This window comes from Salvelinus alpinus, chromosome 29 (genome assembly GCF_045679555.1).
Source record: "Salvelinus alpinus chromosome 29, SLU_Salpinus.1, whole genome shotgun sequence".
Classification (NCBI taxonomy): domain Eukaryota; kingdom Metazoa; phylum Chordata; class Actinopteri; order Salmoniformes; family Salmonidae; genus Salvelinus; species Salvelinus alpinus.
The window spans coordinates 35031200-35058423 of NC_092114.1; the positions used below are offsets into that span (position 1 = coordinate 35031200).

At 43.2% G+C, this 27224-nt stretch overlaps 1 protein-coding gene across 9 annotated transcripts in view; it reads right to left on the reverse strand.

Annotated features, from left to right (window-relative positions):
* Window positions 1-27224, reverse strand: part of LOC139558578 (A-kinase anchor protein 9-like) — a 139444-nt gene that overhangs the window by 61981 nt on the left and 50239 nt on the right. For 8 of the 9 annotated variants that reach the window (XM_071373793.1, XM_071373789.1, XM_071373791.1 and 5 more), the window contains 5 exons: window positions 26134-26245; window positions 25721-25958; window positions 5856-5916; window positions 4456-4788; window positions 3530-3793 (listed from right to left, as the gene is read on the reverse strand). In XM_071373793.1, coding sequence (XP_071229894.1) covers window positions 3530-3793; window positions 4456-4788; window positions 5856-5916; window positions 25721-25958; window positions 26134-26245 — 1008 coding nt within the window. The remainder of the gene's footprint in view (window positions 1-3529; window positions 3794-4455; window positions 4789-5855; window positions 5917-25720; window positions 25959-26133; window positions 26246-27224) is intronic. The other variant, XM_071373795.1, reaches the window with a different exon arrangement.

Here is a 27224-nt window from a genome sequence, read left to right on the forward strand (position 1 = left end):
ACAGCTAACGATTAGCGGGCCTCAGATGAGCGTTCAGGTAACGTCGGGACGGAGGTGCCAGTTGGATAAATCCCTCGGGCAGATAACGTCGGCAGTCAGTCGCGGCAGTCAGTCGTGAAGGCCCGGTGGGGTTCCGTATCTGCAGCAGCAACAAAAGAAACGGGTCCGGATGGTGATGGAACTCCTCAGCTGGCTAGCTCCAGAATGATTAGAGTTTGCTCCGGGGTCGACGTAAGCCAATAGTCACACGGTTTGCAGCTAGCTAGCTGCGAAATCAAGGTACAAGTGTCCAGAGCCTGCGGCTGGAATCCGGGGAAACTGAGAGAAAAAAAGAGTCCCGGAATGCTCCGGTCCGAGTCGCGTTGCACAAAAGTGCCGGTAGATTATCGAGCTAAAGGAATAGCTGATGACCACTAAACGTGGGCAGCTGAAACACCAACGCTAGCCAGCAAACCGGCTAATTTCGGGGCAGCTACAGATTAGCTTCTGGCTAGCTATCGGAGTAGCTTCTGGTTAAGCTTTCAGGCTAGCTTCTGAATTAGCCCCTGGCTAGCTTCCACGATGGATTTTCAGATTGAGGTAAGTAATACTTTTTGTAATTGGTGAAGCGGGTTGCAGGAAAGCTTTTGCAGGAAAGCTTTTGTAGTTGAGTTCTTGGATAATAAAATAGATAAAAGATATGCGAAGAAAGGTGTAAATATATATATATACAGGACACGAACAATACGGAACAGAAAAAGACGTCTGAACTGCTAAGCCACCTTGGATAAGATAATCCTTCTAACCCCCCCCCCCCTCCCCCTTAAAAGAGTTAGATGCACTATTGTAAAGTGGTTGTTCCACTGGATATCATAAGGTGAATGCACCAATTTGTAAGTCGCTCTGGATAAGAGCGTCTGCTAAATGACTTAAATGTAAATGTAAATGTCGTCAAACTCCCTTCCAAGGTTGAGGACCTCGAGTACAGACAGCGCCGGGGGAACGGTCGCATTTTCAGCTTGAGGGACTCTAGACCGTTGGCGGGATGCGGCCTACCCTGTCCATAGCTAAACTGCTACAGGAAATTCTAGGCGTTGATTACGCCCCCACCCTTAACCGTGCGCACAGATGCATATAGTCCACACCGAAGAATGGGGAGCCGCCCAGACCCATAGTAGTTCAATTCCACTACCTTTAGGAGAAGGAGGATGTCTTCTTCCGTAAGGCAGCGCGAGCGGCTCCCATCACCCACGACGGCCAGAATATTAGCATTTACCCGGACTACATGGCGACAGTCATGAAGAAGAGGTAAGCCTTCAACGAGGTCTAGACACCAAGTTCGGCATTCTTTACCAGCTGTACTGAAGATCACTACTCCCTCCCGTGAGCAGAAGACATTCTTAGACCCAACCAAGGACAAAGAATACATTGTCTCGCACCTACATCCACAGGAGGACAGGCGACATAATACTAACTAGCCATTGTGGGCTCACTGTGAACCTGCACTAGCCGTACTAACACGACCAAGTACAAGGACCAACTAGTGTATTCATATCTTGATTAGCAACGTGCCTCCACACTGCTGCCCCAAATAATGACAATTATTCATCCAGTAACTTAACCTTATGAACAAAGATGGTATGTATAGGGTGACATGTTCTCACAAGAACAATATAGTACATGGCACAATTAGCTTTTACCAACTTGCTGCGGCTATACAGCCACGGTGCTAGGTGGCGCGGTAATAATTTGCCAAGTCGCTACCTAATGCTAGCCACTCTCTTTCCATGCCTTAATAGGATACCAATTTTTTACACTACTACTGGTCAGCAAACATATCTAAATGTGTTTATTGGGTTTCTACATTTGAAAACAAGGATGGCCCAACTTGGGCTATCATGGAGTTACAGTCTCCGGTCTCGCGCCTGTGCTCCCCAATGCCCATGAACCTTGGCACCCATGTTTTGAACCCCATTGTTAACTCCCTTAAAATCTGGTTCCAATTCCAAAGTCACTTTAGCCTTAAACAAGCAAGCGGCGTCTCTCCATTAACATCTAATCATCTCTTCCCAACAGATTGACACGGCATTCCAGTTCTGGCATAGGAACGGTCTGGTGTTTTTTGTGACCTATTTGTTGATAACACATTCATCTCATTCGATACTCTGAGGCTTGACCATAACATTCCCAATACCCACTTTTTAGATACCTGCAAACTCGCAGCTTTGCCCCCCAAAAATTCCCTTCATTTCCACTCGAGCCTACTAAGGTGTCCAGTCGAGTGGTGCTTAGATTTTAACCCTTATCTGAAGGGCCCAATCTCCAGATTAAATGACATAATACAGAACATTAATCCGCCTTCCTTTGCAAATACAAAATCTGTATGGGAGCAAGACATAGGTGGCAAGCTACCCAATGATATATGGCAACAAAGTGTTGAGCGTATCCACACATAATTTTGCATAAGGCATGGGCTTAGTCAGTTTAAGGTTTTGCACCGTCTCCATTTGTCACGATTGTGTGGAGGAGAGACGGACCAAAACGCAGCATGTGGAAAATAAGCCATCTTCTTTTATTTTACTACGAAGATGAACATGAAACGAAACACTCTTACAAACTATACAAAAACAACAAACGACCGTGAAGCTATAAACGTAGTGCACACACACAGGCTACAAACGTTCAACATAGACAATTCCCCACAAACAGCTAAAGCCTATGGTTGCCTTAAATATGGCTCCCAATCAGAGACAACAATAACCAGCTGTCTCTAATTGAGACCCAATTCAGGCAACCATAGACTTTCCTAGATACCTACACTCAACCATAGACACAGCTAGACTACTATACTAAACATAAACCCAACTACTCTAAAAAAAAAACTAAACCTTACAACCACCCTAGACACTACAAAAACCACATACATTCCCCATGTCACACCCTGACCTAACCAAAATAATTAAGAAAACAAAGAATACTAAGGCCAGGGCGTGACACCATTACTCAAATGACAGATTGGCAAAAATAGACCCAAATGTTGACCCCAAGTGTATGAGATGCTACCAGAGTCCAGCGACTGTGGGACACATGTTCTGGTCATGCACTGCTGCTGTTTATTATCTATGCATAGTCACTTTACCCCTACCTACATGTACAAATTACCTCGACTAACCTGTACCCCCACACATTGTCTTCGTACTTGTACCACCTGTATATAGCCTCGTTATTTTATTGTGCTACTTTTAATTATTTTTGAGTTTAGTTTATTTGTTAAATATTTTCTAAACTCTTTCTTGATCTGCATTGTTGGTTAAGGGCTTGTATAAGTAAGCATTTCACGGTAAGGTCTACCTGTTGTATTTGGCGCATGTGACAAATAAAATTTGACTTGAAGTACTAAGCCAGTGCAACCTTACACCTAATGCCAACCTAGATGTCGTAACCCCAAATACTAAGCAAAGTCTGGTATCAACTGCCTCCATCCAAGACATTCTGCTGTGGAAATCAAACTCACTCATGAAAGCGTTATCTGGAAAGCCCCATTGCTAACCTGCTCAGATCCAGGACCTCCGTGCCAAAGCTGCGCTTCAATCCTACGGAGCTCCGCAGTCCTCCCTTCCAGCTCTCTCTCCAGCATCTCTTTGTCCTCCACCGCCTCCGGAGAGATCCCCTTGGCGAGTGAGCTCCTGGGGGTCTGCTGCTCCTCTTCCTCCTCAGATTGGGTCTGCATGGCCGAGGTTGTCTCGCGGGCGCTCTTAGAGATTCGGGCCAATTCGCTCTGCTGGGCAAACTCCACCGACATCTGAACTATGACCTAGGAGAGATGCGTATGAGGCATCATAGTGGAATGGTTTAAATAAATAAAAATTAAGTGAAAGAAAAAGGTTAAATATAAAGTAGATTTTCAACTAAATTTGAAAGACAATTCAATCTAGATAGTACTTAAAGCACTGCTACCCACAAATAAATGCTAAAAGAGCATATTCCTAACAAAAAATGTTGTGCAGCTTAAACGGTATGCTTAGTACATAAGTACTTATGACTACTGTGTGTGTGTTATTTTTAGATGTTCACAGGATTCACTGTGCCCTAGGATACAGTTAGTGATTTAAACATACAAAGGCTGCTCATTAAAATAACAGCCAAATGTCTGCACTCTAAAAAATTCTCCAAGATTTGTTTTCATGCTTGTTAGTCGTTTAAGTCATTCTACAAGAAGAAAAATGTTATACTCTTCAAAGTACAGTAGGACCTTGTTCAGAAAACGAAAATATTTGTCATCATGAAATCGACTTAAACTATGTAGAAAATCTGAATTGCATACCTACACATATTTAGCCAGACACTGTATGATTGAGCTGTTGTTAGTACATGAAAGCAACAGTTAAGTTTGTCTGTAGCCTTCAATAACTATTTTTTGCGGGGTTTAATAATTGTCCCCGTTCAATATTTCCTGTTTGGCAATCAACTTCTTACCTTAGCTATCTCTTCCTCCACCCTCTCCTGGTGTCTCCTCTCCTCCGCGCTGGGCCCTTCGATAGAGCGGACACCCCCGTTGATGCCCTCTGGATCCTGCTTCACCTGTGACCACACCTCCTCCCTCTCCTTCTCTCTCTTTTCCTGCTCCCTCTCATCTCTGAGTCTGGTGAGCTCGGCACAGTGTTGCTCCTTCAGCGCGGCCACCTCCTGGAGGTACTTGTGGTAGAGCGCTCTCCTCAGCGCCTGCAGCTGCGCCGTCAGGCTCATTGACGTTGCCGGCCCGTGTAGCTCCGCACCCAGGCCCACCAACAACGCCTCCTCCTCCACCAGCTAGAGATGAGGGGGAGGAATGGACAGGGAAAAGGACGGGAAAAGGATGGACACAGATAGACAAAAATCAATGCGCCGAAGAGAAACGTGTATGGAAAGAAAAATAGGAGAGAAAAACAGGGATTGAGCAAAAGCCAGATGAGAAAATAGAGGGAAAGATCCAGAGGCTTTTCAGAGTGTGCCCCCTCACTTTCCCCTTACGCCTCAGCCACCAGCTAGAGATAAATGCACCAATTCTACTTCCTATGCCTCCAAGGCTGATTGACACACACTGATAAATAGATGTCAGACATCCTATAGAGCCGAGTTTCAGTTCGGATAGAGCACCAGTATGTCCAGCTACAATAGTAAGTATTTCCTTTTTCTCTGTTTCTGTCTTTCACTCAGTGACTCGTTATTGTGCTATAATGGCGCCTGGTGTTGGTTGCTCTCGTTGCTCCATCAATCTCCCTCCCCTTCTTTTTCTCTTGTCCTTTCCCTCCACCTACTTGTGTTCCCCATCTTTCCGTCCCTCACCGGACATCTCTCCATTTCTCACCCTTTCTTTCTGTATTTGCTTTCTCCCTCTGAGCTGCTCTCTTCTCATGCTTTCGTCTCAGATGTGCGAGACAGCGTCTCACGCTGCTAGACTGGAGAGCAAGGGATGTAGAGGGAGAGAACGAGCGGGTGGTGCAGTGATAGTGAGCGGGAGGCTTGACTGAAATGAACCGGGTCACTCACGCAGATAGAATCATGCAGCCGTAGACTGGAGTACTATATTGCCAACGCTAGCATCCACGCTACGCTAACCATTTACATAACTGGCACCTCGACTCTGAAACTTCCCCTCAGATAAAAATCCATTTGAATGTGGCCTCTCACTGCAGCCAACCACCCAGGGATCTGGGGCAGGTTTTAGCCAAAGGCTGCATTCTCCCCCATCCCCCTCCATCCATCTCTCCTCCCTCATCCTTTGCTCGCAGTGACGGCTAATGGAGTGTCTTAATTCAAATCAGCATTTGGGCTCAGATCGAGGGGAGGTGGTGTGTGATGGGGAAGATTTGGATAGTGAGATGAAGTGAGCAAACCTTTAGTTCCTCTGCATCCTCTTCCTCTGTCCGAAAGCCAAGCTGGGCAGCACTGGACAGGCTGAAAGACAAGTCAGTTCAAAATGTAAGAAATTAGTAGTCTTAAAAGCAAGCACATTAAAAAAAAGACACCTTCACTTATGAAATGCAGTACCGATAGGTACCGATAACAACTTCAATGTGGTCAAAGAAAGTTTGCTACAGCAGAATTCAATATAAAGACCAAAGACAGTGAAAGGTAAAGGGTAAACAAACATCCGCTATAGTGAATAGCCTACTAGTGAATCTACTAGTATTATCTTTCAACATCTGATTTTTTAAAAGGATGGAATTCATGGTCTGATCTAAGTTCAGTTCATTTCCAACAATCCAGTGTGTGAATTGTACAGGGAACTGCTCTACACCAAATTCTCCTTTGGCTAACTGGCACCATTCTATCAATCAACGTCATCATGGGGCATGTACAGTGGGCTGCAATGTTTTAAACTTTGCAGATAGGAATGTAATGTATAAAACTGACACACGATTAGTAGTAATATGAGGGTTATTCAGATAGAAATGTATAATGTAAAAAATAAATGCTTATCTGAATGTTCGGTAACCTTACTCTGCCCTAAATAAGCCTTCAGGCTTCGATGCCAAAAGGCTCCAAGTATTAATATAACTTAACAGCAGGGGGCAGTAGTATCATTTAATTATACCCATTAGATTAGAAACTGGTTGGGCAACTGGCGGCCCGCAGGCGACACACCCCCCCCCCCTTTTGAAGGCCCTTGGATCAATAATTGTTTAGGGTAGCAAATCAGTTGGGGTCTCAACTTACTGTTGCAAATTACAATAGTAGAATACACAAGGTGCAATTTCTAAATTTGGTTGTGCATGTTGGTACGCAGACCAGAAAGCAACTGCTCCCCCTCATTATGAGTTTATATTTTTGGTGGCCACCACCCCCATCAAAGTTGCCCATCCCTGTATTAGAATATGGTTTATCATAGTGTAACCTAACAGCAGGTGTAGAAAGACGCTGGGAGCGAAGTCCCCACTTCCGTTTTTCAGGAGAAACGGAAGTTAGGTTGAAAATACTGTATCCCCGAAAACCAGAAACATCTGCTTTCTGCTAACACCCCTAAGGGTGATCATAGTGAGAAAGGACTCTAGGGTAGATGGTAAGCAATACTGTACTCAACTAAAAACCAGTGGAAGTCAAAATATCACAAATTAGCATGCGTCAACTTGCATGCCCAAAGCATGGAGACTGAGAGCAATCTATTTGTCCAGACTACTTACAGGGTAAATAACAAATGTCATTTTCAAATTTGGGAGAATTATCCCTTAAATTTTCTATTGATATGAAAACACCTTGAGGAGGGCCAAATGGGGAGACGGATGTTTATGCTCCTTGCCTAGATCTGTTGGGCAGGAGAAACCCTACTTTTTTGGGTGAGTGGGTTAGTGACTAACATGACTCTAGTGTAATGCTTTTAACCACCACCGTAAATATTTCATAAGCTGGGCTGTGCTGCTGGCAGATAAGGTATCATTGCTTCACTAGACTCTTCCAATGTTTTACATAAGGATAAAAGGTTAACTCTAAGAAATTAAATTTGCCACTGTCTGGAAGCGTAACTATTGGTTTTATCATACCCTCTAGGGGTTAATAAAATTGATTCAATGCGATTAAATTGCGACAGGATGGATCTTAATGGATCTTAATTTTCAATTTAGCCAACATTATATAGGGAATATAGTAGGGAATTATATAGTAGAGAAGATCACTACATAAAAATGTCAAAATCATTTGATCCAAAGTTGTGCTATATATTCATTGGCTATGTCATAGCTAACTTGGAAAATATAAATATTGATACATTTCCCTTTGAAGACAATACGTGTCTACATACACAGGCTCCAATACGATTCGGTGCAAGTCGGTTTGATTAGAGAACGAATCGATGCGATTCAGTTCGATGCAATTCAATGCACTAACATTTGTTGCATAAACACATTCATTTCCATTCTAAAATTAAATTTGCTGCTGATGGAACTCATGAGCTGGATCCGGCTGAGCGTGCGTCTGTGGTGTGTAAATTATGTATGTCTATGGTGTATGTACTGTGGGGGAATGTATTTGTCCCCCCACTTCGGTTCTGACATCCCCATCAGCCACTGATTAAATAAATGTAATAGAAATTGTAATCTACGTAGTCACCAAAAGTATTTATTTATCATACTGCATACTCAAAGAAATGTTCAAATCTCACCTTTCTAGTAAAAATAGTTATACATTGCTACGGTGTAGTCACTTGAGACAAGCTCAAGTACACAGTACAAATACAAAATATTTTATGATGCATTTCCAATTCAACAGAAATGTATGAAAAGGCTTGAAATGACTTGCATGCTTTCTAAATATAGCATAATCGAATTATAAAATGACTAAGATTTCATCTTTATAACTGTAAAATACATATGTATGTTTAGTGTTAGAGAAAATGTGTATATTTTCTAAAGGTCTCTTGATCAAAACGTCTGCCCCCATCGCTGTGAATGTCTCACAAAGCTCTAGCTTGTTAGGAACTCTCCTTTTATCTCATAAATAAACTTGTCCGTTTACGACAAACAGAAAGGGTTTGTTTAAATTCTATGAATTATTTTAGATTAATGGCAATAAATCGATCTCTGAATGTACTACCCTGATGAAACCACCCTCTCCTGCTGCACTACAATGTAACAATTGCAGGCATATGCTTTGTTAGTGGCTGTGACGTAGGGTTCATCCAGGAGTTGATGGACAGTCGGAAGAGCAAATTAAATAGTAGTGGTTTCAGATTTCACATCATATGTCACACAGGCTCAGAAAATATACTCTGGTCCGTGGGAACCAGATCGATTCAGAAGCAAAAATGACAGTTAGAACCAGTACCAGATCCACACAGTTCCACTAAAATGGGGACCTTACATCCAAGATATTTCAACTTGTCATTTTTGTAGATTAACTGTTTGAGCTAGTAACGTATCAATATTTATATTTTACAAATTAACTATGACATAGCACAACTCTGGATTTCACCCTCCATATCAAAATTAAATGGTTTTGACAGTTTGGAAGTTTTTAACGGAGTGATCTTCTCTTCTCCTCTTGCTTAGGCCATGCAGTGAGCCTCGCAAAAGTGATTGCAATCCTTGTTATGAAATCATCACCTTTACCCTGTATATGTAAAAATGACCATATACACTGAGTGTATGCTATTTCCAGGACAGACTGACCAGGTGAAAGCCATGATCCCTTATTGATGTCACTTGTTAAGTCCACTTCAATCATTGTAGATGACAGGGAGGACACCGTTTAAAGAAGGATTTTTAAGCCTTGAGACAATTGAGACATGGATTGTGTATGTGTGACATTAATAAGGTGAATGGGCAAGACAAAGACTTTAATGCCACTGAATGGCGTATGATAGTAGGTCCCAGGTGCACCAGTTTGAGTGTGTCAAGAACTGCAACGCTGATTTCACGCTCAACAGTTTCTGTGTGTATCATGAATGTTCCACCACCCAAAGGACATCCAGCCAACTTAACTGTGGGAAACATTGGAGTCAACATGGTCAGCATTCCTGTGGAACACTTCTTACACCTTGTAGAGTCCATGCCCGACGAATTAACTGTTCTGAGGGCAAAACAAAGTACAACTCAATATTAGGAATGAGTTCCTAATGTTTTGTACACTGATTGTTTAAAGCAAAACTACCAAACCTACTGCTGATGGTGAACCTGAACGATCAAAATATAAGTATATTGTAAGCCCCGTCCAGCAGGTATAGCCAGATGAGTTCTCTCTCCGGTAGCTTACCTTTATTTCCGCAAAACATATTTTAAACAGAGCATTTGATAAAAATACCTATCAAATTACAGTGACCTCATATTGCGCAAGCCATTTTACAAACATTTGAATGTTGAGCGCAGATGTGTCAGATCTCGTTGGTCAGGATACTGGTATTGCCTGGCGTTGTTCGGCATGCAAAATGACTTGTAGATAAATGACTGTCAACACAGTTACATGCAGTTCAACACCGAAGGAGAGGACGCATCAGTTGTCATAAAAGAGAGGTCTTTTCAGAAGGTAGAAAGAATGTAACATGATCAACAACAAAAATGTGAACCGGCCGTCAGTTGGACCTCGGTAGTCAGTTGAACAGTGTTTCCTCCGACACATTGGTGCGGCTGGCTTCTGGTGTAAGCTGGCGGGTGTTAAGAAGCACGGTTTGGCGGGTCATGTTTCGGAGGACGCATGACTCGACCTTCACCTCCCGAGCCCGTTGGGCAGTTGCAGCAATGAGACAAGAATGAAATTGTAGAGATAAAGGGGGCAAAATCCCCCCCACCCCCCCCCAATTTTTTATTTTATTAAAAATGACATGGAGCAAACGGACTTAGAGTCCTGTTTACTGTAGCAGTCTTAACTTAACTTACATATTGACCTAAAGGCCTACTTCAATATATATCAATCATTCATGCAAGTCATCACCCCCCCTATAGCACACATACATCTTGCCGACGTCTACCTGATGTACACATGATACATCGGGAAGATGTAGTGTTAATTTTACATTTTTTATTTTACCTTTATTTAACTAGGCAAGTCAGTTAAGAACAAATTCTTATTTTCAATGACTGCCTAGGAACAGTGGGTTAACTGCCTTGTTCAGAGGCCGAACAACTGATTTTTACCTTGTCAGTGTTAAGTTCATGTTTTAAGTATCCCTATATTTCTGTTAATACGGGGCTATCACTCAGTCAAGAGTGCGCATGCGCAGGAAGTCTTGTCGTTGATGGACCTGGCCTTGAGTGTAATGGCTACTTGTAGTGTGTTCATATAGTATAGTAAACTTTGTTAAACTGGAACCTTGTTGTTGTGTCATTTCGAGTTAACATTGGTAGCAGAGGATGGTTTCTAACTACAATGTGCCACCTCGCTTCGACGAGAAGAGGTCGTACGAAAGTTGGAATAATGAACTGGGAATCTGGACACGCGTTACTAATCTGGACGCGAAAAAGCAAGCACTTGCGGTGGTATTATCGCTCGAGGGAAGAACGAGAGATACAGCACTGGAAATATCCGTTGAGGATTTGAACAAGGATGACGGTATGGGAACTTTGATCACAGCACTGGATTCTGTATTTCTTAAAGAAGAGAAAGACCGTGCCTACGAGGCATATTCAAACTTTGACAGTGTTACGAGAGATATTTCGGGTTGCAATGACGGACTACATCATTGATTTCGAACAGAGGTACAGTACAATAGGATGCGCAAGTACGACATGGTTCTCCCAGATGCAGTGTTAGCGTTCAAGTTATTAGATACTGCCCGTCTAGATAGTAGGGAGAAACAGTTGGCTTTGACTGCTTGTACTGTGCTGACTTTTGCATCTATGAAGTCGGCACTAAAAATAATATTTGGTGAAAAGACGTCTGTCGCGCCAATAACAGATGGAATGCAAGTGAGTGACGCAGCATATTACACCGAGCAGCACAGAAAAGGCGCCAACAAGTCACGTTCTCAAGACAACCAGAGGGCGCCATTTCCCGGCACAAATCCACTGGACAAATATGGAAGGAGATCGAAATGTCCTATTTGTCAAAGCACTTACCATTGGGTTAAAGACTGTCCTCATAAAAATGAACAAGTTAAACTAACAGATGAAAATGTAAACACAGAGATAGAGCAGTGTAACATTACACTGTTTTCAAATGAATCTGCTTCTGATACTGAGATTTTTGTAGTTGAATCCTTAGGATCTGCTGTGATTGATACTGCATGTACACGGACAGTGTGTGGTGCAAAATGGCTTGATAGCTATGTCAGTGAACTAAATATGAAAGAAGTACAAAATATGATTGACACACCAAGCAACAGAGCTTTCAAATTTGGAGACGGGAGAATTGTCCATTCTACCAAGAGAGTTAAGATACCAGCAAAAATTGGTCAGACTAAGTGTCACATTGAAACAGAGGTGGTCCCTACAGATATCCCCTTACTATTAAGCAAAGCTTCCCTCAAGAAGACAGGGGCTGTACTAGACATAAAAAATTACAAGGCAGTGATGTTTAAACAACCAGTGACTCTTGAACTTACTACCTCAGGCCACTATTGTGTAAACATTTTAGACAAAGACATCACACAGAGTCCATGCAAAAATTAGATTCTGACTGACACAGAGCACATGGAGATTCTGACAGTCACAGAGAACATGAGCACTAAAGAAAAACACAAAGCATTGTTAAAGCTTTACAAACAGTTTGGACATGATACAGTTGACAGACTTCAGAAGTTACTCAGCAGTTCAGGGAATAATGATGATAAGAAATACGAAACTGGAAACAAAGTGTACTACAAACGAGTTGACTGTCAAGAGTGGAAAGGACCGGGAGTAGTCATTGGTCAAGATGGTGTGATGATATTTGTGAGGCACGGAGGCATGATTGTCAGGGTGCATCACTCAAGATTGCGGAAAGTAAATGATCAACAAGATAGAGGGGCTGTTGCTGAGAATCAGTCTCCTAATGAAAATGACAAAAAGGACACAGTAACAGACACAAACCTACCAGATGTCGCATCCAATGATATGGACACTGAAACTGACACAGGAAATGGAGGAGAGACCTTCAACCATGCCACAGGTAATACTGTTGAGGGTTCAAATGAGGAAAACATTCAACAGCCACGTGTTAAGAGAACATGGTTGTTCCAATCTGAAAACTGGACAAACTGTTAAATACATGGACAGAGAAAGTGGTATTCCACATACAGCAACCGTCATTGAACGAGCAGGAAAAGCAAAACACCAGAACTGGTACAACTTGCAGTACTCTGAACCAGCTACACTTTCTGGTACAACAGGGTCAGCTGACCTGTCACTTGTAGATAATATCAGAATTGAACCAATGGAAAATCGAGAAAAACAGAATGACATTCAAAATGATGATGTACTTGAAACAAAGGACGTGTCATTTGACTCAGCTAAGCTAGATGAGCTCAGTAATTGGAGGAAAAATGGCGTGTTTGAGGAAGTCAAAGACATTGGCCAAAAGTGCGTCTCAACAAGGTGGGTATGTACCCTTAAAGAATCCTTAACTGGAATAGTGCCCAAAGCACGTCTAGTGGCTAGAGGTTTTGAGGCGCTGGCTGCTAAAGAACTCCCAAAAGACTCATCGACATGCGCCTCAGAGTCACTCAGATTGCTGATGTCAGTGATCTGCCAGAAAAAATGGAAACTTAATTCCATAGACATCAAATCTGGATTTTTGCAGGGAACAGAGCTGTCAAGGGACATTCACATCCGACCTCGGCCCGAAGCTAAAAGTGAAGGAACACTGTGGAAACTAAAAAAGTGTGTGTATGGACTGGCAGATGGATCACTCTACTGGTACAACAAAGTCAAGGCAACAATGCTGAATACAGGTGGAAAAATGTCACAAGTGGATCCTGCAGTCTTCTATTGGCTTGATCAACACTGCAATGTGACTGGAGTACTTGCCTGTCATGTTGATGACTTTATCTGGGGTGGCTCACAGACCTTTGCTTCAACTGTGATTCCACACCTCAAAGCTGTTTTCTAGGTTGGCCGTGAGGAGCATGATCATTTTTGTTATGTTGGCATAGAGTTTATTACAGTTGATGGAAAAATACTGATGCAACAGGAGAGCTATATCAAGAATCTTCAACCCATCCACATGGATTCTTCAAGAGCCGTACAAAGGAATTCCCCTCTATGTGGAATTGAAGCTGGTCAATTGAGGTCAAAGATGGGACACATTTTATGGGCTGCGAGACAGAGTAGACCTGGTTTGATGGTTGCAACTTGGCATCTAACACAAAACACGCCACTGTACAAACCATTCATGAGGCAAACAAAGTTGTTCGTAAACTGAAATCACAACAAGTGACTTTAAAGTTTCAGCATGTTGGAAAAGATGACTCTTTGAAACTAGTTGTCTTCAGTGATGCTTCGCTAGGTTATCACTGGTGGGACAAAACGGCACTTCCTACCTGTAGTTTGTGTCACTGACAACTACTCATTAGTTGATGCTGTGAAGTCAACCAAGTCTGTCACAGAGAAAAGACTTTGAGATTAGCAGCATCAAGGAACTTATTCAAGCACAGAGAATCCAGCGGATTCTGTGGTCGACCACAAAGGAACAGCTTGCTGACTGTCTGACTAAAAAGGGAGCATCCGGTCTTGTGCTCCTACAGGCTCTCGCTCCTACAGGCTCTCAGTAATGGAAAGTGGCAGCTTGAGTAATACAAATAAAAACTGTCACACAACCCATTTGTAATGGGGATCTTGAATAATACTTGGACATTTAATTATGTTGTTGATGTTTTTTTTGTCTTTAAAGAAAAGGGGGAGATTGTTAAGTTCATGTTTTAAGTATCCCTATATTTCTGTTATTACGGGGCTATCACTCAGTCAAGAGTGCGCATGCGCAGGAAGTCTTGTCGTTGATGGACCTGGCCTTGAGTGTGATGGCTACTTGTAGTGTGTTCATATAGTATAGTAAACTTTGTTAAACTGGAACCTTGTCGTTGTGTCATTTCGAGTTAAGTCAGCTCAGGGATTCGATCTTGCAACCTTTCGATTACTAGTCCAACTCTCTAACCACTAGTCTACCTGCCGCCCGTGTGGAGAGTGTTTGCACATTGGCAAGATGTCACCGAAACTTCGGCATTAGATCGCATTTGCCCTTCAGCCCTGTTTGGATGATGCGTGTCAAAGCATCAAAGCATTTTTTTTTTTTTACATTTTAGCAGTGGTGTAAAGTACTTAAGTAAAAATACTTTAAAGTACTACTTAAGTTTTATTTAACCAGGTAGGCTAGTTAAGAACAAGTTCTCATTTACAACTGCGACCTGGCCAAGAAAAAGCAAAGCAGTGCGACACAAACAACAACACAGAGTTACATATGGAATATACAAACATAGTCAATAACACAATAGAGAATAAAGTCTATATACAGTGTGTGCAAATGAGGTAAGACAAGGGAGATAAGGCAATAAATAGGCCATAGTGGCAAAATAATTACAATTAAGCAATTAAACACTGGAGTGATAGATGTGCAGAAGATGAGTGTGCAAGTAGAGATACTGGGGTGCAAAGAAATAACAGTATGGGGATGAGGTAGTTGGATGGGCTATTTACAGATGGGCGATGTATAGGTGCAGTGATCTGTGAGCTGCTCTGACAGCTGGTGCTTAAAGCTAGTGAGGGAGATATGAGTCTCCAGCTTCAGTGATTTTTGCAATTCGTTCCAGTCATTGACAGCAGAGAACTGATAGGAAAGGCGACCAAAGGTGGAATTGGCTTTGGGGGTGACCAGTGAAATATACCTGCTGAAGCGCGTGCTACGTGCGGGTGCTGAAATGGTGACCAGTGAGCTGAGATAAGGCGGGGCATTACCTAGCAAAGACTTATAGATGACCTGGAGCCAGTGGGTTTGGAGACGAATATGAAGCGAGGGCAAGCCATCGATAGCATACAGGTCGCAGTGGTGGGTAGTATATGGGGCTTTGGTGACAAAACGGATGGCACTGTGATAGACTGCATCCAATATGCTGAGTAGAGTGTTGGAGGCTATTTTGTAAATGACATCGCCGAAGTCAAGGATCAGTAGGATAGTCAGTTTTACAAGGGTATGTTTGGCAGCATGAGTGAAGGATGCTTTGTTGAGAAATAGGAAGCTGATTCTAGATTTAATTTTGGATTGGAGATGCTTAATGTGAGTCTGGAAGGAGAGTTTACAGTCCAACCAGACACCTAGGTATTTGTCCACATATTGTAAGTCAGAACCGTCCAGAAAAATGATGCTGGACGGACAGGCAGATGCGGGCAAAGATCGGTTGAAGAGCATGCATTTAGTTTCAGTTGCATTTAAGAGCAGTTGGAGGCCACGGAAGATGAGTTGTATGGCATTGATGCTCGTCTGGGGGTTAGTTAACACAGTGTCCAAAGAAGAGCCAGAAGAATATAGAATGGTGTCGTCTGCGTAGAGGTGGATCAGAGAATCACCAGCAGCAAGAGCGACATCATTGATGTATACAGATAAAAGAGTCGGCCCGAGAATTGAACCCTGTGGCACCCCCATAGAGACTGCCAGAGGTCCGGACAACAGGCCCTCCGATTTGACACACTGAACTCTGTCTGAGAAGTAGTTGGTGAACCAGGCGAGGCAGTCATTTGAGAAACCAAGGCTGTTGAGCCTGCCGATAAGAATGTGGTGATTGACAGAGTCGAAAGCCTTGGCCATGTCGATGAATACAGCTGCACAGTATTGTCTCTTATCGATGGCGGTTATGATATCGTTTAGGACCTTGAGTGTGGCTGAGGTGCACCCATCACCAGCTCGGAAACCAGATTGCAAAGCGTAGAAGGTACGGTGGGATTCAAAATGGTCGGTGATCTGTTTGTTAACTTGGCTTTCGAAAACCTTAGAAAGGCAGGGTAGGATAGATAAAGGTTTGAAGCAGTTTGGGTCTAGAGTGTCTCCCCCTTTAAAGAGGGGGATGACCGCGGCAGCTTTCCAATCTTTGGGGATCTCAGACGATACGAAAGCGAGGTTGAACAGGCTAGTAATAGGATTTGCAACAATTTTGGCTGATCATTTTAGAAAGAGAGCGTTCAGATTGTCTAGCCCTACTAATTTGTAGGGGTCCAGATTTTGCAGCTCTTTCAGAACATCCAGATAGCTGATTTGGGTGAAGGAGAAATGGGGGAGGCTTGGGCAAGTTGCTGTGGGGGGTGCATGGCTGTTGACCGGGGTAGGGGTGGCCAGGTGGAAGGCATGGCCAGCCGTAAAAAAATGCTTATTGAAATTCTCAATTATCGTAGATTTATCGGTGGTGACAGAGTTTCCTAGGCTCAGTGCAGTGGGCAGCTGGTAGGAGGTGCTCTTATTCTCCATGGACTTTACAGTGTCCCAGAATTTTTTGGAGCTTGTGCTGCAGGATGCAAATTTCTGTTGGATAAAGCTAGCCTTTGCTTTCCTAACCGCCTGTGTATATTGGTTCCTGACTTCCCTGAAAAGTTGCATATCGCGGGGGCTATTTGATGCTAATGGTCAAGGGCAGTCAGGTCTGGAGTGAACCACGGGCTATATCTGTAACTGGTTCTAAATTTTTTGAATGGGGCATGCTTTTTTAAGATTGTGAGGAAAGCACTTTTAAAGAATAACCAGGCATCCTCTACTGATGGAATGAGGTCAATATCCTTCCAGGATACCCGGGCCAGGTCGATTAGAAAGGCCTGCTCGCTGAAGTGTTTTAGGGAGCGTTTGACAGTGATGAGGGGTGGTCGTTCGACCGCAGACCCATTACGGACGCAAGCAATGAGGCAGTGATCGCTGAGATCCTGATTGAAGACAGCAGAGGTGTATTTGGAGGGCAGGTTGGTTAGGATGATATCTATGAGGGTGCCTGTGTTTACGGATTTGGGGTTGTACCTGGTAGGTTCATTGATAATTTGTGTGAGATTGAGGGCATCAAGCTTAGATTGTAGAATGGCCGGGGTGTTAAGCATGTCCCAGTTTAGGTCACCTAGCAGCACGAGTTCTGAAGATAGATGGGGGGCAATCAATTCACATATGGTGTCCAGTGCACAGCTGGGGGCAGAAGGTGGTCTATAGCAAGCGGAAACGGTGAGAGACTTGTTCCTGGAAAGGTGGATTTTTAAAAGTAGAAGCTCAAATTGTTTGGGCACAGACCTGGATAGTATGACAGAACTCTGCAGGCTCTCTCTGCAGTAGATTGCAACTCCGCCCCCTTTGGCAGTTTTATCTTGTCGGAAAATATTATAGTTAGGGATGGAAATTTCTGGGTTTTTGGTGGCCTTCCTAAGCCAGGATTCAGACACAGCTAGAACATGCAGGTTGGAAGTGTGCTAAAGCAGTGAATAAAACTAACTTAGGGAAGATGCTTCTAATGTTAACATGCATGAAACCAAGGATTTTACAGTTACAGAAGTCAACAAATGAGAGGGCCTGGGGAATGGGAGTGGAGCAAGGCACTGCAGGGCCTAGATTAACCTCTACATCACCAGAGGAGGAGTGTGATAAGGGTACGGCTAAGGGCTATAAGAACTGGTCGTCTAGTACGTTCGGAACAGAGAGTAAAAGGAGCCGGTTTCTGGGCGCGGTAGAATAGATTCAATGCATAATGTACAGACAAAGGTATGGTAGGTTGTGAATACAGTTGAGGTAAACCTAGACTTTGAGTGACGATGAGAGAGGTATTGTCTCTAGACATCAATTAAACATAGTTTTTTGGGGAATCTGTACTCCATACATTTTCCTTGACAACCAAAAGTACTCATTACATTTTGAATGCTTAGCAGGACAGGAAAATTGTGAAATTCACGCACTTATCAAGAGAACACATGGTCATCCCTATTGACTATGGTCTGGCAAACTCACTAAACAAAAATAAATGTATGAGTGTTGGAGTGTGCCCCTGGCAACCGTACATTTTAAAAACAAGCAAATGGTGCAGTCTGGTTTGCCTAATATATGGAATTTGAAACGATTTATACTTTTACTTTCACTTTTGATACTTAAGTATATTTTAAAACAAATACTTTTACTCAAGTGGTATTTTACTGGATGACTCACTTTTACTTGAGTCTATTAAAAAGGTATCTATACCTTTACTCAAGCATGACAATTGGGTACTTTTTCCACCACTGTATTTTAGCAGATGCAACTTAGTAGTGAGTGCATACATTTCCATAATTTTTCCCCCCCCTTCATACTGGTCCCCCGTGGGAACGGACGACCCTGGCATTGCAAGTGCTATGCTCTACCAACTGAGCTACATTTAACAATAAATGAACTGCAACATATCGGCTAAAGCAATTGAATTCAGGAATGAATGAAACCAAGATTGAACTCCTTGGCCTGAATGCCAAGTGTCACGTCTGGAGGAAACCTGTCACCATCCCTACGGTGAAGCATGGTGGTGGCAGCATCATGCTGTGGGGATGTTATTCAGTGGCAGGGACTGGGAGACTAGTGAGGATCGAGGGAAAGATGAACGGAGCATAGTAGAAAGTGATCCTTCATGAAATCCTGCTCCAGGGCGCTTAGGACATCAGACTGGGGCAAAGGTTCACCTTCCAACAGGACAACGACCATAATAACACAGCCAAGACAATGCAGGAGTGGCTTTAGGAGAAGTCTCTCAATGTCCTTGAGTGGCCCAGCCAGAACCCGGACTTTAACCCGATCGAACATCTCTGAAGACACCTGAAAATAGCTGTGTAGCGATGCTCCCCATCCAACCTGACAGAGTGAGAGGATCTGCAGAGAAGAATGGGAGAAACTCCCCAAATACAGATGTGTCAAGCTTGTAGTGTCATACCCAAGACGATTCGAGGCTGTAATCGCTGCTAAAAGTGCTTCAACAAAGTACTCAGTAAAGGGTCTGAATACTTATGTAAATGAGATTTCAGTTTATTTTTTTTATTTTTTTATATATATATAAATTAGCAAACATTTCTAAAAACCCATTTTTGCTTTGTCATTTTGGGTTATTGTGTATAGAATGGGGGGGGAACAATTTAATACATTTGAGAATAAGGCTGTAACGTAACAAAATGTGGATAAAGTCAAGGGGTCTGAATACTTTCCGAATGCACTGTACATCAATTTACAGTATATGTTACATCCCTACTATATACACTGATAATAATTAATATATCAGGAGATAAAAGCTATGCTAATAATAATGGACTCAGGACAGGGTGAGAATAAGACTGAAATCTACTTTCAAAGGATTAAGGAGACGGCTAATACCTTGGCAATTCAAGTGGGCCTGAAAGGCAACTGTAGAAGTTAACTGCCTGGTGCTTTCAGGTCACAGTGATCTGATAAGTGCTGCTGCACTCTTTCTATGCATGCACAGACAGACAGATGAGGGAGATGAGCTATGATGAAACTGGCTCTCATGAGGACCGCCACAGGAAAGGAAGACCCAGAGTTACCTGTGCTGCAGAGGATAAGTCCATTAAGTTTAAGTTCCAGAAATTTCAGACCAAATAAATGCTTCAGAGTTCAAATAACAGACACATCTCAAAATCAACTGTTCAGAGGAGACTGCGTGAATCAGGCCTTCATGGTCGAATTGCTGCAAAGAAACCACTACTAAAGGACACCAATAAGAAGAAGAGATTTTTGGTTCCAACCGCCGTGTCTTTGTGAGACGCAGAGTAGGTGAACGGATGATCTCCACATTTGTGGTTACCACCGTGAAGTATGGAGGTGGTGTGATGGTGCTTTGCTGGTGACACTGGGTGATTTGTGATGGTGTGGGGGTGCTTTGCTGGTGACACTGTCAGTGATATATTTAGAATTCAAGGCACACTTAACCAGCATGGCTACCACAGCATTCTGCAGCGATACGCCATCCCATCTGGTTTGCGCTTAGTGTTACTATCATTTGTTTTTTAACAGGACAATCACCCAACACACCTCCAGGCTGTGTAAGGGGTATTTGACCAAGAAGGAGAGTGATGGAGTTATGTATCAGATGACCTGGCCTCCACAATCACCCGATAATCACCCGCCCTCATCCCAAACCCGATGGTTTGGGATGAGTTGGACCACAGACTGAAGGAAAAGCAGCCAACAAGCACTCAGCATATGTGGGAACTCCTTCAAGACTGTTGGAAAAACATTACTCATGAAGCTGGTTGAGAGAATGCCAAAAGTGTGCAAAGCTGTCATCAAGGCAAAGGGTGACTACTTTGAAGAATGTACAAAATAGTAAAAATAAAGAAAAACCCTTGAATGAGTAGGTGTGTCCAAACGTTTGACTGGTACTTGTGGCAAAGGGGGGCTGAGTGATAAATGGCAGATCTAATAAACAGACTCTGCCCTCGCACTAAAATGGCCACCCCAACATGAACTACAGATCCCCAGAAGCAAGGGGAACGCTCAGAAGGTGGGGCCGACCCACAGATCGGTTTACCATCCTCAGACGGACGGGCTGGTTGAGAAATTCAACCGCACCCTGAAGTCAATGCTCAGGAAGGTAATCGATAAGGATGGGAAAAACTGTGATTTCATGTTGCCGTATCTGATGTTAACCATTAGACAGATTCCCCAAGCCTCGCTGGGGTTTTCACCCTTTGAGCTGGTATATGGGAGGCATCCCCAGGGAATCTTAGACATCGCCTGGGAAACCTGGGAGCCCCAACCAACCCTTTATACTAGTGTTATAGAGCACGTCGCGGCAATGCCAGACAGGATAGCCACAGTCACACCCATCGTGTGGGTGCACATGAGGCAAGCACAAGAGCACCAGCGGCACACTTATAACCGGCAGGCTACCCTGAGGGAATTTCAACCGGGATATAAGGTGGTAGTGCTGGTCCCCAAGGTAGAGTGTAAACTACTAGCCACATAGAAAGGACCATATGACGTGCTGGAGAGAATAGGATTAGTTAATTATTGGATCTGACAGCCAGGTCGTCGGCCCCCGGGAACAGATCTATCACATAAACCTGTTAAAAGCATGCAGAGAGAAACACCAATTGTCACGTACCCCACACCCACTCAGGAGGCAGCCACTGTGTATGTTTCACCTACTCTGTCCGCAGCACAAGTACAGGAAGTAAAGACTCTGATCCAGAAAAACAGATGTGTTTTCAGGGACACCAGGCCGAATTGAGGTTACGGCTCATGATATTGTTTCCCTACCAGGGAGAAAAGTGAGCATGAGGCCATATTGGGTACCCGAGGATCGACGAGCCGCGATTAGAGCAGAGATAGAAAATGTTGGCAGATGGAGTAGTCGAAGAGTCACATAGTGAGTGGTCTAGCCCAATTGTGATGATCTCCAAGCCCGATGGGTCTTTGCAGTTTTGTAATGATTTTCGGAAGGTAAATGAAATCTCCAAGTTTGATGCCTACCCTATGCCCCGAGTAGATGAACTGTTGGAGAAAATTGGTCAAGTTCAGTACATTACGACCCTGCACCTAGCCGAAGGTTACTACCAAATTCATCTGACTCCCAGAGCCAAAGAAAGACAGCCTTTGCAACCCCTGATGGTTTGTATCAATACACAGTCATGCCATTCGGCTTACACAGGGCCCCAGCCAACTTTCAACGGACCAGGTCCTAAATCCGCACAGAGCTTACGCCGCAGCCTATTTAAATGACATGACGGATATACAGCCCAGATTGGGAATCCCACTTACCCAGGGTACAGGCAGTGCTAGACGCCCTTAGGAAAGCAGGGCTCACGGCAAACCCTGCCAAGTGTTGTGGGGTTAGAGGAAACCGAGTATCTGGGAAGAGGGTTCATCAAACCCAAACTTAAGGTCGAGGCAATTAGAAGATGGCCAAAACCAGGAAATAAGAAGCAGGTTCGAGCCTTCCTAGGGTTGACCGGTTACTTCCGGAAGGTCATCCCAAATTATGCCATAGTGGCCACCCCACTCACCGACATGACGAGTGTCAGAGGGCCAAACATGCTAAAATGGAATGAAAAGGCAACTAAATCATTTAGAACATTACAGGAGGCTCCCTGCTGTAATCCAGTGCTGGTGGTACCAGACTTTGAGCGCGAGTTCATTGTTCAGACGGATACGTCAGAGGTTGGCTTGGGAGCCATGCTCTCCCAAGAGGTAGATGGGGTGGGAAACTTGGAACCACGGGAGGCCAACTACTCAGTACTGAGAAAGAGACTGTGGCAGTAAAGTGGGCTCTAGAAAGCCTGAAATACTACCTGCTAACGCGCCACTTCACTCTACTCAGTGACCATGCCCCACTCACCTGGATGCATAGGGCTAAAGAGAAGAACGGTCGGGTGATGTGGTGGTTTTTGAGTCTCCAACCATTTCACTTAAAACAAAGAGCAGGGAAGGAAATGGGAAATGTGGATGGGTTGTCACGCATGCACGCCTATTTTGCTGCGGTAGCCCGACCTAGGGGGTGCTCAGCATATGTGTGAACTCTTGGAAACTGTTGGAAAAGCTTTCCTCATGAAGGTGGTTGAGAGAATGCCAAGAGTGTGCAAAGCTGTCATCAAGGCAAAGGGTGGCTACTTCGAAGAATCTCAAATATAAAATATATTTTGATTTGTTTAACACTTGTTTGATTACTACATGATTCCATGTGTTATTTCATAGTTTTGATGTCTTCACTATTACTCTAAAATAGTAAAAATAAAGAAAAATCCTTGAATGAGTAGGTGTGTCCAAACTTTGGACTGGTACTTGTGGCAAAGAAGGGGGCCGAGTGATAAATGGCAGATATGTGAGGGCAGAACTAATAAACGGGCTCTACCCTCGCACTAAAATGGCCACCCCGAAAAGAACTACAGATCACAAAATCGCTGACCGCCAAAAACTACAATCCCCTGAAGAGAGAGAGGAAGGGGCTGGGGGATCTGTGAACCATAGAGAAAGAGAAAGTAATAATATATATTAGCTGGTTTGTACCGTATATGACCTGGACTGTTTGGACTTACCTGTTGGCGTTTGGACTAGAGGTCGACCGATTTCAAGTTTTCATAACTATCGGTAATCACATTTTTAGACGCCGATTACATTGCAATCTACAAGGAGACTGCGTGGCAGGCTGACCACCTGTTACGCAAGTGCAGCAAGGAGCCAAGGTAAGTTGCAGGCTAGCATTAAACTTAACTTATAAAAAAACAATCAATCTCAACATAATCACTAGTTAACTACACATAGTTAATGACATTACTAGTTTAACTAGCTTGTCCTGCGTTGCATATAATCAATGCGGTGCCTGTTAATTTATCTTCGAATCACAGCCTACTTCGCCAAACGGTTGATGTTTTAACGAAAGCGCCTTTGCGAAAAAAGCACAATCGTTGCACCAATGAACCTAACCATAAACATCAATGCCTTTCTTAAAATCAATACACAAGTAAAACATTTTTTTTTAAACCTGCATATTTAGTTAAAAGAAATGCATGTTAGCAGGCAATATTAACTAGGGAAATTGTGTCGCTTCTCTTGCGTTCAGTGCAAGCAGAGTCAGGGTATATGCAGAAGTTTGGGCCGCCTGGCTCGTTGCGGACTGTGTGAAGACCATTTCTTCCTAACAAAGGCCGTAATTCATTTGCCAGAATTTTACAGAATTATGACATAACATTGAAGGTTGTGCAACGTAGCAGCAATATTTAGACTTAGGGTTGCCACCCGTGTTAGATAAAATACGGAATGGTTCTGTATTTCACTGAAAGAATAAACGTTTTGTTTTCGAAAATGATAGTTTCCGGATATGACCATACCTAACGCTCGTATTTCTGTGTGTTTATTATGTTATAATTAAGTCTATGATTTGATATTTGATAGAGCAGTCTGAGCGGTGGTAAGCAGCAGCAGGCTCATAAGCATTCATTCAAACAGCACTTTCCTGCATTTACCAGCAGCTCTTCGCAATGCTTGAAGCACATCGCTGTTTATGACTTCAAGCCTATCAACTCCCAAGATTAAGCTGGCAATACTATAGTGCCTATAAGAACATCCAATAGTCATAGGTATATGAAATATAAATGGTATAGAGAGAAAGTCCTATAATTCCTATAACTACAACCTAAAACTTCTTAACTGGAAATATTGAAGACTCATGTTAAAAGGAACCACCGGCTTTCATATGTTCTAATGTTCTGAGCAAGAACTTAAACGTTAGCTTTTTTACATGGCACATATTGCACTTTTACTTTCTTGTCCAACACTTTGTTTTTGCATTATTTAAACCAAATTACAAGTCATTATTTATTTGAGACTAAATAGATTTTATTTATGTATTATATAAAGTTAAAATAAGAGTTAATTCAGTATTGTTGTAATTGTCATTATTGCAAATATAAAAATATATATAAAAAAAAAAAAAAAAATTAAATGGACGATTAATCGTTATCGGCTTTTTTTTGGTCCTCCAATCGGTATCGGCGTTGAAAAATCATAATCGGTCGAACTCTAGTTTGGACCTGGACATACAGAGAACCCGATTCATGTACCGAACCCTGCAATCCTTGACCACGCCTGCGGCCTGGGCGGACCAGGACGGAGAAACCAACATACAGGTAACTGTACTGTCCTGCTCGAAATTTGTCCTGTTCGATTTTGGTGACGGTCTCCGCTTAATTTGTGACAAACTCTCCTAACCTTGAAGAGGTTTGTCACATACTGTAATACCCATGAGGTGTTCGTGGACTAAGCAATTCATATGTTGACTTGGATTCCATGAAGTTGGATTTAGTTTGAGCTCAATTATTTGTGTTTTTGGGGAATGTGAAAGGGTTGATGGTGATCTATTGAGAGGCTACTCAGACTCCTTGCTCCGGCCACACCCACAGACAGTCTCTTCTCCGGAATGAGTCCGGATCTGTATACCTCCCCGACCATTCACCGAATGTGAACACATTCAGGGCCATCTGATTGGTCCAGAAACCAATAGGTTGGACCAGAGCCAAAACACATGTGGGTAAAGCGGAGGTTTGAAAATGTGTCAATGACTTTGATACTCTGATTGGTTAGAGACGAGCTTCTCCTCACCAAAAACATCTTCAATGATGGCTTCCTCAGACAAAAGTATGTAGCGAATGACAGAGCAGGGGTCTAACATTCCACCTAGATACCAGGGGCTTGTTAAGGTAGATGCAATGGTAGAGAAAATTCAGATAGAAAATGCATCCGCCATCCATTGAAAATGACTGATTCCGTTAGTTTGACAGAAGTAGTGCCTAGTATAAACACTGAGAAGTTCATGCATGTGATTTATGTATAGCTATTTCTAAATCATAGTTATCATCACCATTACCTGAACTACCTGAATTACCTGAACTGGGCCTCAGTGCCTGTGACCTCATCAAGGTGCTGCTGTAGCACTAGAAGTTCGGTAGAGTAGCGCTCCTCTGTCTCTTTGGCCTGCTGCTGGTAGTAGGCCCTAAGGTGCTCCACCTCCAGTCTGTGGCATTCCTCCAGCTGGGCCCGCTGCTGCTGGACGTCGGCCCTCAACTTCTGGACGTCCTCAGCAGTGTGGGAGGAGGGCGAGGCAGTGGTCAGCTCCCTCCGATCTGGGTAGAGAGAGATAGCCATGCTAATGCTAACACTATGTAGACGGAAGCAGATGGCCTCTATCTTTCCCATTCATTTTGGTATTGAGGCTTGCAGACATTCCAAATGCAGATGGTATAGAATATGGGCACCACATAATTCTGGTTTAAACATACAATGTAGATCAAGATTTACCATCGAGGCCGTGTGTGGAAGTAATAGAGCTGTCGATAATCTTGCGCAGGCTGGCGATCTCCTCCTGACTGCTGCGCTTCAGATCATTGTACCCCAGCTGTATCACCTCAATCTAAGAATAACAAGTAGTTTGACAGCAGAGTTCGTTGGCGTTATCATTAAAGTCAATTAGCTAGAGTGCCTTCAGGAAGTATTCAGGAAGTATTCACACCCGTTGACTCCCCCCCACCAAAAAAAAATCATAATTGAAATTGTCACTGGCCTACACACAATACCCCGTAATGTCAAAGTGGAATTATGTTTTTAGAATGTGAATGTACCCCACACATACAACTATCTGTAAGGTCCCTGAATCAAGCAGTGAATTTAAAACACAGATTCACCTGCAAAGATCAGGGAGGTTTTCTAATGCCTGGCAAAGGGCACTATTGGAGGTAAAAAATAAACAAAATAAAAACATTGAATATGCAAGTTATTAATTACACTTTGGATGGTGTATCAATACACCCAGTCACTACAAAGCTACAGGTGGAGTTTAAGGCAGGAGTTTAATGGCTGTGATAGGAGAAAAATTTGATCAACATTGTACAATAAACAAAAAATAAACATGTGAAGTATTGGTCCCATGTTTCATGAGCTGAAATAAAATCCCAGAAAATGTTCAATAAACACAAAAAGCATATTTCGCACAAATTTGTTTACATCTCTGATAGTGAGCATTTCTCCTTTGCCAAGATAATCCATTCACCTGACAGATGTGGCATATGAAGAAGCTGATTGAACAGCATGATCATTACACAGGTGCATCTTGTGATGGGGACAATAAAAGGCCACTAAAATGTGCTGTTTTGTCACAACACAATGCCACAGATGTCTCAAGTTGACAGAGTGTGCAATTGGCATGCTGACTACTGTAATGTCCACCGGAGCTGTTGCCAGAGAATTTAATGTTAATTTCTCTACCACAAGCCACCTCCAACATTGTTTTAGAGAATTTGGCAGTACATCCAAGCGGCCTCACAACCGCAGACCACGTGTAACCCTGCCAGCCCAGGGACTCCACACCCAGCTTCTTTACCTACGAGATCGTC